Source organism: Loxodonta africana, chromosome 22 (genome assembly GCF_030014295.1).
Source record: "Loxodonta africana isolate mLoxAfr1 chromosome 22, mLoxAfr1.hap2, whole genome shotgun sequence".
In the NCBI taxonomy this organism is placed as follows: Eukaryota; Metazoa; Chordata; class Mammalia; order Proboscidea; family Elephantidae; genus Loxodonta; species Loxodonta africana.
Window position 1 is genome coordinate 66,771,847 of NC_087363.1, and position 12,188 is coordinate 66,784,034.

Consider the following 12,188-nt stretch of genomic DNA (forward strand, 5'->3'; position numbering starts at 1 on the left):
TATCCTCAGGTTTATAAAAAAAACACACACACACAAAAATACGGAGCTCTAAATAGACGTTGAGTGTCATTGGCTATGCTTACCAGATCATCATCAAATGTCTTCTGATCCCAATCAAGACGGTCAAAATCTAGCTAGAAAATTTTTACCTTCTCTGATCAGAAGATAAACTTTGGTGGCGCAGTGGTTAAGAATTCAGTTACTTACCATAATATCGGCAGGTTGAATCCACTAGGCGGTCCTTGAAAACCCTATGGATCAGTTCTACTCGTCCTCTAGGGTCAATATGAGTTGAAATTGCCTCAACGGCAGCAGGTTTTTTGGTTTTAATCAGAAGATATTGAATTTTTACAATTTTAACAAAGGGGTCCAAAACATAACAAAACTCTTTAGAATATTTTAAATACATCAGGAAGTTTCATGTCCAAGATTTTTATGTGATAAGAGTTTTTGACACACTTTTACTGTTTCTGGCAAAAAAAAAAATCAATAAAAATAGTTCCAAACATCTGTTTTCAAAATGCTAGACCCCAGCACATGCTTCTTTTGAAAAGCTATTACATTCTCATTGTTGAAATGACACCTTTATCTTGAAGAGACAGATTAAATGTTTATTTTCTTTGAAAATAGAGCTAAGTATCATAATACACTCAGCCACATGTCATCATAATAAAAGCCAGCAAATTTAGAACATCTGTCCTTTGGTGAAATCAAAATGTATTCTAAGTTGAACAGAACTTTTCCATACTTGGCCTCTAGAGAATCTTTTGTGATACCAAAGATTTTCATGTCACTCCCCTCATCCCCTATGTAGAATTTGTAAGAGAGTTTTTCTTTCCTTTTTTTTAAATAAATTTCTATCAAAGTAACCAATTGATGATCTCCAGTAACACTTCTGGACTTCTTTACCGTCTATGAATGATTCCATGAAGGATCGCCAATGCTATTTGTTTAAGTCTACAAATATTTATGAAGAATGCCGAAACAGGGAAAAGTATATCCTTATGCTAATGGCATTAGTATTCTAGTAAGGGTAGATAAAAATAAACAAGGCTATTATGTAAATATATACCATGTTCAGTGGTAATAAGTACAAAAAAAAAAGTACAGAGAAGAACAAATAAAGCAGGAATATTATGGCAGGAGGGGTACTTTAGATCTTAGATAGGGAGCCCAGCTTGGGCTTCATTGCTCTAGTGACTTAATGCTAAAGAAATAAGGGAACAAGCCATGCAGATATCTAAGAAGGTATTCAACATAAAGGGAATGCAACTGCAAAGGCCTTGAAGAGAATGTATGTCAGGTATATCTGAGGAAGACCACAGAGACCAGTGAGGCTGAAGGTGGTAAACGAGGGGAAGAATCGCAGGAAATGATGTGTGAACAGTCCTGGTGGGGATGGGAAATCATGCAGAGACTTGTCGGTTATAGGGAGGACCCTGACTTCTCTCTCCGAACGAGATGGGCAGTCAGAGAGAATGCGAAGTAGAGCAGCAATGTGACAGCTTAGGCTATCTATCTGTTTATATCATGAGCATTTTTTCCTGTTCATTAAAACGCAATATTGTCATTTTATAGCTGTTGTTGCTGCTCAAATTGGTCTAACTTTGGCTCTAACTCCTTCAGGTTGGCTCCCGTGCTCTTTCAACAAGCGCTTATCTTTTCGAGCACTTCCTTACTTTCTAGTCCCACAAGATAATCCAGGCTCATCTTGTATTATTCCCTGCACCAGTGCTGTAATGAACAATTTCTTAAGGAGCCCTGATGCCTTTTATTGTCAGACAGTGGTTAGAAACCAAGATCTGGGTACTAGGTGTACTCACTGCTACTAGGATGTTGTTGCTTCTGGACCCTCTTGACTGACAGAGCTAAGAAACATATGTATACATACATAGTATCTCATGTGTATACACGTATCTATGCTTCTACATCTGCCTGAAAAAATAATAAAAATCTTAAGTTTATATCAACACCTCTGATTCCAATCCAACACCACAAATTTCATTTTAGCCTTTCCCTATCTCCTTTCTCCAACACTGAGAAATCTGACTCTTATTATCTGCAATATATTTACTTATCTGTTCAGTTCTATGAGTTGGGATCGACTTGACGGCAGAGGATTTAGTATACATATAAAGTAGTTTCAGAATTGAAAATCGATACCCCTGTGAGACCACCAAATGTCTGTCAGTTTGTCATACTGTGGCGGCTTGTGTGCTGCTGTGATATTGGAAGCTTTGCACTGGTATGTCAAATACCAACATAGCCATCATTAGTGGACAGGTTCTAGTAGAGCTTCCAGACTAAGACAGGCTAGAAAAAAGGATCTGGCAGTCTACTTCTGACAAAGTTGAACAAGTTTAGGGGCCAACCGCAGAACAGACCATCAGTTGCTCATATGCAAGTTGAAGCTGAAGAAAATGAGAACAAGTCCAGGGGGGCCAAAGTACGACCTTGAGTATATTCTACCTAAATTTAGAGACCATCTCAAGAATAGTTTTGACACACTGAACACTAATGACTGAAGACTAGACAAGTTCTGGAATGATATCAAGGATATCACACATGAAGAAAGCAAGAGATCATTAAAAAGACAGGAAAGAAAGAAAAGACCAAAATGGATGTCAGAAGAAACTCTGAAGCTTGCTGTTGAAAGTATAGTAGCTAAAGCTGAAGAAAGAAATGATGAAGTAGAAGAGCTGAACAGGAGATTTCAAAATGCAGCTTCAGAAGACAAAGTATTATAATGAAATGTGTAAAGACCCGGAGATAGAAAACCAAAAGGGAAGAATACACTCAGCATTTCTTGAGCTGAAAGAACTGAAGGAAAAATTTAAACCTTGAGTTGTAATACTGAAGGATTCTACGAGGAAAATATTAAACAATGCAGGAAGCATCAAAAGAAGACAGAAGTGGGGCAGGTGGGAGGTATGTCTCAGGGTCTTGTGTGGCCTCACAGCACTGTCCATCTGTACAGCTTTCCAACTTCCCATATCAATGATGGGTTCGCATTTTAGTTGCAACAATAAAAATTTTTTTTTCTTAAAGAACATGAAAAAAAAAAACAAAAAGACGACAACAGAAGGAATACACAGAGTTACTGTACCAAAAATAACTGGTTGACATTCAACCATTTCGTGAGGTAGCATATGATCAAGAACCAATGGTCCTGAAAGAAGAGGTCCAAGCTGCACTGAAGGCACTGGTGAAAAACAAGGTTCCAAGAACTGACGGAATACCAGTTGAGATGTTTCAACAAACGAATGCAGCGCTGCAAGTGCTCACTCATCTGTGCCAAGAAACATGAAAGACAGCTACCTGGCCAATCGACTAGAAAAGAAACATATTTGTACCCATCTCAAAACAAGGTGATCCAAAAGAATGTGGAAATTATTGAACATCATAAATATCACGTACAAGTAAAATTGTGCCTAAGATTGTTCAAAAGTGGTTGCAGCAGTACATCGACAAGGAACTGCCAGAAATTCAAGCTGGATTCAGAAGAGGAATTGGAACAAGGGATATCATTGTTGATGTCATATGAATTATGGCTGAAAGCAGAGATTACCAGAAAGATGTTTACCTGTGTTTTACTGACTATGCAATGGCATTCCACTATACGGATCATAACAAATTATGGATAACATTGCAAAGAATGGGAATTCCAGAACACTTAATTATGCTCATGAGGATCCTGTACTTAGATCAAGAGGCAGTTGTTCGAACAGAACAAGGGGATATTGTGTAGTTTAAAGTCAAGAAAGGTGTGTGTCAGAGTTGTATCCTTTCACCATACTTATTCAAGTTATATGCTGAACAAATAATCTGAGAAGCTAGACTATATGAAGAAGAACAAGGCATCAGGATTGGAGGAAGACTCCTTAGTGACCTGAGATATACAGAGGACACAACCTTGCTTGTCGAAAGTGAAGAGGATTTGAAGCGTTTATTGATTTAAGATCAAAGACCACAGACTTCAGAATGGATTAAACCTCAACATAAAGAAAACAGAATCCTCACAACTGGACCAATAAGCAACATCGTGATATACGTAGAAAATTCTGAAGCTGTCAAGAATTTCATTTTGCTTGGATCCAAAATCAATGCCCAAGGAAGCAGCAGTCAACAAATCAAACTAAACATTGCATTTGGCAAATTTGCTGCAAAAGACCTCTTTAAAGTTTTAAAATGCAAAGATACCACTTTAAGGACAACGGTTCGCCTGATCCAAGCTGTGGTGTTTTCAACCGCCTCATATGCATATAAAAGCTGGACAAGGAATAAGGAAGACCAAAGAAGAACTGATGCCTTTGAATTACTGTGTTGGTGAAGAATACTGAATATACTCCATGGACTGCCAGAAGAACAAACAAATCTGTCTTGGAAGAAGTGCAGTCAGAATGCTCCCTAGAAGAGAGGATGGCGAGACTTTGTCTCACGTACTTCGGACATGTTATCAGGAGGCATCAGTCTCTGGAGAAAGACATCACGCTTGGTAATGCAGAGGGTCAGCGAAAAAGAGGAAGAGCTCCTATGAGATGGAATTGACACCAATGGCTGCAACAGTGGACTCAAGCATAACAATGATTGTGAGGATGGGGCAGGCCCAGGCAGTGTTTCGTTCTGTTGTACCTAGGGTTGCTACGAGTAGGAAGTGACTGGATAGCACCTCACAATAACTCTTGGGAAAAAACACATTTACTAACGAAATTACAGGATGTATAGTTATTTTTGTCTTTAGCTTTACAATGTCCAGTCAAAACACTTTTTTGCACAGTTACTTGGGTTACCTCTTTTCTTTCCCACCACCATCAGTGTGATTTTTTGTTTTTCCTTTTTGGGTTCTGAGTTATCAATGGCTGGTTGTAATTGCTTATTTTGAGGGTATGTGAAACAGTACTATGATTCTAAGACTCAGAACTACACAAGGAGATATATACTCTTCAGAAGTATCACTCACATCTCATTCCTGTTACCCCATTACCCTTCTCTTCTTCTATTTCTTTCTCACTCAACCCCTGCATATAACTGATATCGTTAGTTGATTTTCCTTCCTATATTTCTTCCAAACAAGTGAACATATGCATGTGTATTTTTTCATAACTCCTTCTTTCTTACACAAAGAGCAGCATACCATAGATGCTTTTTTTACTTTGATTTTTTTCACTTAATAGTATCTACTGGAAACCACATCAGTTCATAGAAATCTTCCTCATTATTTTTTACAACTGTATAGTACCCCACTGTATGGATACACCAGAGTTTATCAACCACTCTCCTAAGTACGGGCATTTAGATTGTTTAGATATATTGTAATCTAAACAAAATGGCAACTAATAACTTTTAAATGCATATATATTTTTGTATTGCTGGTGGCGTATTTTCAGGATAGATACCTAAAAAGTGGAACTGCTGGGTCAAAAGGTAAGTGAATATGCGGTTTGTGAGGTATTACCAAATTTCCCTTCCCTTCTCCCTTCAAAAGATTTGTACCAATTTGCATGCCTTCCACCCAAGTATGAGAGTACCTTGTTATATGTTTGAATTTTTACCAACGAGATAAACATCTTCTTTCCTTAGTGTCAAACAAAAAAAGTTCCAGCTATGTGGTGATTCTGTGCCTATTTAATAATGGAAGTAAAAAAAAAAAGTAGAAATGGTGGTAAAGGACTAACACTACTGTAAATTTTGATTAATTTAATCTAGCAGGTGAGGTGAAGGTCTGATGATGCTGCCAGTAATTCCCTTCTAATCTCATCACTTCTCTACCTATTCCAAATTCTAGAAAAGTCAGAAAGAATGCAGGTCTCCTATGGTCTTATGATTTCTCTGTCAGGAGTACACTACAATCTTGATCTCTAAATACCACTAACAGCAAAGGTTTAAATTGGAGAAAACAAAACCAAAACCAGTTATCTCCTGTCAAAAAAGACAGGATGAGGCATGCTTTCTTTTAAGGACCTTAGGCCATGTTCACTGCCTTCCCTATAATACTCTTCACTCTCACAAAATAACCCAAAACTACTTCTGCAGTGGTCCATGAAAAAGGCTGCCTTCAATAATCTATCACAGGCTTGATCTGGCGGAATTTACCATAACGCATTACACTGTTCAAAATTTCATGACGTATACATTTAAATGTAACGTCAAATTTCTAAACCAAGCACTTTGATGTGACTATTCTTGTGGTGACAGTTCCTCAGCTATGCAAATTAGAGGGTCATTTTGATAATCTGCATAAAGCTATGTTATTAATAACTGAATAATTACTTGAATTTAAGTTCTTGTCCCAGTTATAGTTTTGAAAGCCTTACCTATATTCAGTCTAGTAAAGCACATAAAATTTCTCTGGTCAAATTTCCAGTTTTAATTTTCCTTCGGAAAATTTATTCTCCCAAATATACTTGGCAAAAATCCAAGAAAATTTGTAGGTATCAAAGCAATTTCACTTCACAGGGTTTGCTGCCTTTACAGACGTGAGGCCGTTGTTGCATTTATTTCTGTTCTCACTTCAAAATTATGAAAACCACGGCAAAAGCTTTAAAAGATGGCAGACTGGGTGTATGATATTACTTTGGGATAACACCAAAGAGATGAACTGACCTGCCAACTTGACTGAAAAGAAATATTTTAGTCAATTTTTAAAATATCGAACAGAGCTAGCCCACACTGTGGACTACAGACCTGCCAAATCATGCTTCTCTTATTTTAAATCTATATCAAATCATCTGTCTTACAGAGTAGCCGTATGGATGTATAAGTACAGTTAGTAATTATCATTTCTAAAAAAATTTAATTCTGACTTAAATGTAAAATATTTATTTTAAAGACTTAAGTTTATTGCAAAACTTACTATATTCTACTTGTTTACATAAACTGCCTCTTAATATAAACTATCCAAAAAGCTGGACTATATGAAGAATGGAGCATCAGGATTGGAGGAAGGCTCCTCAGCATCCGTGATACGCAGATGACACCACCTTGCTTGCTGAAAGTAAAGGGCACTTGAAGTACCTACTGATGATGATCAAGATTATACAGCCTTCTGTACTGATTACTCCTCAACATAAGGAAACAAAAATCCTCACAACCAGACCAATAAGCAACATCATGATAAATGGAGGAAAGACTGATGTTGTCAAGGATTTCATTTTAGTTGGACCCACAATCAACACCCATGGAAGCAGCAGTCAAGAAATCAAACGACACACTGCACTGAGCAAATCTGCTGCAAAAGACCTCTTTAATATGTTAAAATGCAAAGATGTCAATTTAAGGACTAGGGTGCACCTGACCCAAGCCAGGGTGTTTTCAATTGCCTCACATGCACGGAAAGCTGAACATTGAATAAGGAAGGCCAAAAAAGAATTGATGCCTTTGAATTACGGTGTTAGAGAAGAACAAACAAATCTGTCTTGGAAGAAGCACAGCCAGAACACTCCTCAGAAGAGAGGATGGTGAGACTTCAGACATGTTATCAGGAAGGACCAGTCCCTGGAGAAGGACATCGTGCTTGGTAAAGTACAGGGTCAGTGAAAAGAAGAAGATCCTCAGTGGGATGGACACACAGTGGCTGCAACAGTGGGCTCCATCAGGAGGATGGTGCAGGACTGGGCAGTGCTTCGATCTGTTGTACACAGGGTTGCTATGAGTCAGTGCAGCCTCAACGCACATACCAACATTTAATAATCAGTTCTTCCAAGTGAGTCTTTTCAGTGACTACAATAAATGTTAAAAAGCCCTCGCAGTACAGCAGTTAAGCGCTCAGCTACCAACTGAAACACTGTTGGTTTGAACCCATCAGCTACTCCCCACAAAAAAAGATACGGCAATCTCCTTCCGTAAAGATTACAGCCTTGGAAACCCTATGGGGCAGTTCTACTCTGTCCTCAAAGGTCACTATGAGTCGGAATCCACTCGATGGCACACAGCAGAGTAACTGTTATAATACTCTGGTTTAAACACGTCATTTCCACTTACTTCTGTGCTCCCTGAGACAACAGCTTTGTCCACATTCACCAATAATGGTTCTTCCACCTGGCATACTCCCAGAGACCACTCCACACAACGGTGATGAGCCCAGCAAGTGCCTAAAATGGTAAACATGAAAAGGAGTAAATGAATAAACATTAAAGGACATTAAAGCTAACACATAAAGACATAAAGCCCCAAAATCAACTCTAATGTGTAAAATACACAATTGTTATGTGCTGTTGAGTCAATTCCAACTCACAGCAATCCAACAGGACAGAGCAGAGCTTCCCCATAGGGCTTCTTAGGCTGTAATCTTTACAAACAGAGTGCTGGTGGCACAGTGGCTAAGTGCTCAGCTGCTAACAGGAAGGCTGGCAGTTCAAACTCATCAGCCGCTCCACGGGAAAGAGATGTGGCAATCTGCTCCCATAAAGACTTCACCCTTGGAAACCCTATGCGACAATTCTACTCACAGTCTTATAGGATCACTATATATAAGTTGGAATTGACTCAACAGCACACAATAACAACAACACTCTTTATGGGAGCAAATTGACAGGTCTTTTCTCCCACAAATGGGCTGGTGGGTCCAAACAGCTGACTTTAATGAACAGACCAGCACTTAACCACTGTGCAAACATCCCATCTGCCCAACTCATTGCTATTGAGTCAATTCCAACTCATAGCAACCCTATAGGACAGAGTATAACCACTCCACGGGGTTTCCAAGGCTGTATATCCTTATGGAAGCTGACTGCCACATCTTTATCCTGCAGAGCAGCTAGTCGACCCGCTGACCTTTCGGTTAGCAGCTGAGTGCTTAACCACTGTACAACCAGGCCTCCTTCAATATACAATGGCATCCTACACAGGTAGTCCCGGACTTACAAAAGTATATATGGTTCTGTTGCAACAACTCCGCCACAAGTCGGTTCTGATGTCAGTTGAATACCTCATTTTTTTTTTTTTTTTAAGTATTTGTTATCAGTATTTTTATAAACCCAATCTTTATTTGTCTTTGGGTGTTGGATACATTATATACTCTGTTCTGGTATATAGTCTTCATCTTGCATTATCTTGACCAGCCCATCCTTGAATTTTTTGGCAGCTTCAACGCTGGTTCTTCCTGCTTCTCAAGTAACGCGCGTATTATGTAAGCCACATATGCTTCTGAAGTGATGAAATCAGCCCTTGGTGGTATTTAAGTACTCATCGTAGTCTCTCTGCTGATCCTTCAGGTTTTCCAAAAGGCCGTGAGCTTCCATTTGACTTGTCAATAAACTCACAGGAATCCTCTTCTGGATCTGGTCTTCTATCCAAATCATCTCCATCTCATGGGCTAGCCCTCACCTCTTTGTTAAAAGTGTCAATTTTATGCCAATCACTCCTTTAACTGCCTCCAAAATCCTATACTTAACCTTAATGATTGTCGAAGTGGTCGACTGAGACTGTCTTTCCTCACGTGTTATTTCACCGACTTTCTTGCCATTTTCAAAGGCCTTAGTGATCTGCACCATTATATCCATGTCTAGAGTCTTCCTCACCTTCTCTCTTGGATTAGAACTTACAGTGGCATGATTTCTTTGCTAGACATATTAATGTGAGAAACTTGAGCAACTCGGCTTCAAATTAACAACTGATCCTGCTGATGGTACAAAACCCTGAATAAGATCTCGCTACAGGCCTGGTGTACAATGAAGTCAGCTTCAGTGGCACGGCAATGAAGTCAGAGTCATAATGGCTGCTGGGCACGTGTACAGTTCAATTGTCGTATGTCATTAGAGTGGAACATTGCTCAACTTTCTATCCATTACAACTCCCAACACCGACACCGACTTCACTGCAGGTAAGGCCACAGCCTGCTATACAGGAGTGTTTTGAACGGTAAATCATAACAGTGAACATCCGCAAGTGAACCTCCGACAACGGTAACATCTGCCAATTACATGCTGCAACACTGTATGTAATACACATTACTAACAACTCAAGATCTACAGAAGAAAAAGTCATAAGTGTAGTTCACTGCAATTTTAGTATTAGTATGTCCTTAAGTCCGGGACTACCTGTATTTGTGGTACCTTTAAACCACCAGTTCTCAAAATGTGGTCCAGTCCCTAGATGGGCAGCATCAATATCATCTGGGAACTTGCTAGAAAAATCCAACCTACTAAATCGAAAACTCCTGCAGTGGGGCCCAGCAATCTATGCTTTAACAACCCTTACAGGTAATTCTGACGTAAGCAAAATCTTAAGAATCACTGAATCATAAATGAGTTTATACTCATTTTTATCCTATTACTCTAAGATATATTTGGTGTCTTTACATAAAACACACAGGAAATTACTTAATACTTTGTGGATGATAAAGGAAACATATGGTAAATACATTATATATACTCCTCTACTCCCACCTATCCCACAGAGGACACAAATTGTTTACTCCCACCTATCCCACAGCGAGGACACAAATTGTTTACTCCCACCTATTCCACAGCGAGGACACAAATTGTTTACTCCCACTTATCCCACAGCGAGGACACAAATTGTTTACTCCCACCTATCCTACAGTGAGGACACAAATTGTTTACTCCCACCTATTCCACAGCGAGGACACAAATCTGTAATTAATAACAGTTCAGTCTTTAAATTCTCCAGCACTTGAACCACTATCAATCTACAGCTCAACTGTAGAATGAAATTTCCTTAAAACCCCAAAAGTATCACATCACAAATGTCAGTTACTATACTACTATAACAGGATACTCTGATGGTTAAGTTTATGTGTCAATTTGGCTAGGTCATGATTCCCGATGGTTTGACAGATATTACGTAATCATCCTCTATTTTGTGATTGGATGTGAGCAGCCAATCACTTCAAAGTGGAATTTTCTTGGGGGTGTGGTCTGCATTCAATATATATGGATGTTTTGACAAAAAGTTGGTTCTCACTGGATCCAGCATCCAACTTGTCATCCTCTGACCTCCAGTTCTTGGGACGTGTGCAAGGAGCCTGCCATGTGACCTGCAGATTTTGAGATTTACCAGCAGCCTCCCATCTGACCTCCTGGTTTTGGGTTTGTCAGCTGCTGCAACCGTGTGAGTCAGAAGTCTCCAGGCTGACAACTGGCTCCAGGCTGACCAGTGATGCTCTTGCTCTCGCTCGTGCTCTCTCCCATGCGTGCTCTCTCCCGGGCGTGCCCTTTCTTGCTCGCCCTCTCTCGCATGCCCTCTATGCTTCGCTGGTTTGCTCCTCTAGAGAACTCAGCTTAAGACATTTAGTACCGAGTAGTTTTGAGGGACAAAATCGTAAGCACGAGTCTTCTGAACCTGTTCTCAAGTCTGGCTAGTCTTAAAGAAGCTGATGTCTCTGCCTCCAGTACTAAAGGAGGCACTGCTAATCCATGGCATGATGTGGTAACAGAAATACACAAAATATCACCACCAATGTGTCAAATATTTCTGAGAGACAAGGCTCTTGGTGACTGCAAATTTGATAGTTTTCTACAATTCTGTCAAAATGAGAAGTGCACAGAGGCAGACTGGTTGGTCCTGCATTTGCTAGACAAAGTGGTAAAAGAGGTGAACTCTGTGCTTCAGAGTCATAGCTCAAGCGTTGCATAAAAGACCTGAAAGGTGCTTCTTATGCTCTGAAAGAAAGCTTTATTTCTTGTAGTAACAGAGCTGATAGTGCCAAAAACCAAACCCAAAATCTTATTTTAAGAGTGGCTGAATTACAATGGCAACTAAATTCTTAACCTCAAATGGTGTCTGAAGTTAAAGTGAAGGCATTGATTAGGAAAAAAAGAAACACTAAAAATTGGGATGGGGACATATGGGCAGATAATCAGGAAGCTGGGGACATAGAGCCTGTAATTTCTGTTGAATCACTCCTGGCAACAGAACCAGCCCTCTTACTCCCACTTGAACAGATTACTCCACCTTTGTCTGCTAAGCCACCCTCCCCAGTAAAACCACTATTCCTTCCACCCCTACCTGATGAGATTAACCCAACTATGCTTAAAGAGTCAATGTCTGAGATGTTGTCTGGGGCAACACCTGAGGCAGATGCCTTACAAGACATTGCTGAAAGTCTCCAGGACCCACCTCCACCACCCGTTTTTGCTTCTAGACCTATAGCCAGTCTCAAGTCCCAGTCAGTCGCAAGAGGTGAAGTACAACATGTGACCCAGGAGGTGGTACGCTACACTCAAAAA

At 39.7% G+C, this 12,188-nt stretch overlaps 1 protein-coding gene across 16 annotated transcripts in view; it reads right to left on the minus strand.

The window, feature by feature from the left end:
• Positions 1 to 12,188, minus strand: part of KMT2C (lysine methyltransferase 2C) — a 395,919-nt gene that overhangs the window by 232,165 nt on the left and 151,566 nt on the right. For all 16 annotated transcript variants that reach the window (XM_064275087.1, XM_064275080.1, XM_064275084.1 and 13 more), the window contains one exon: positions 7,981 to 8,090. In XM_064275087.1, the coding sequence (XP_064131157.1) occupies positions 7,981 to 8,090 (110 nt within the window). The remainder of the gene's footprint in view (positions 1 to 7,980; positions 8,091 to 12,188) is intronic.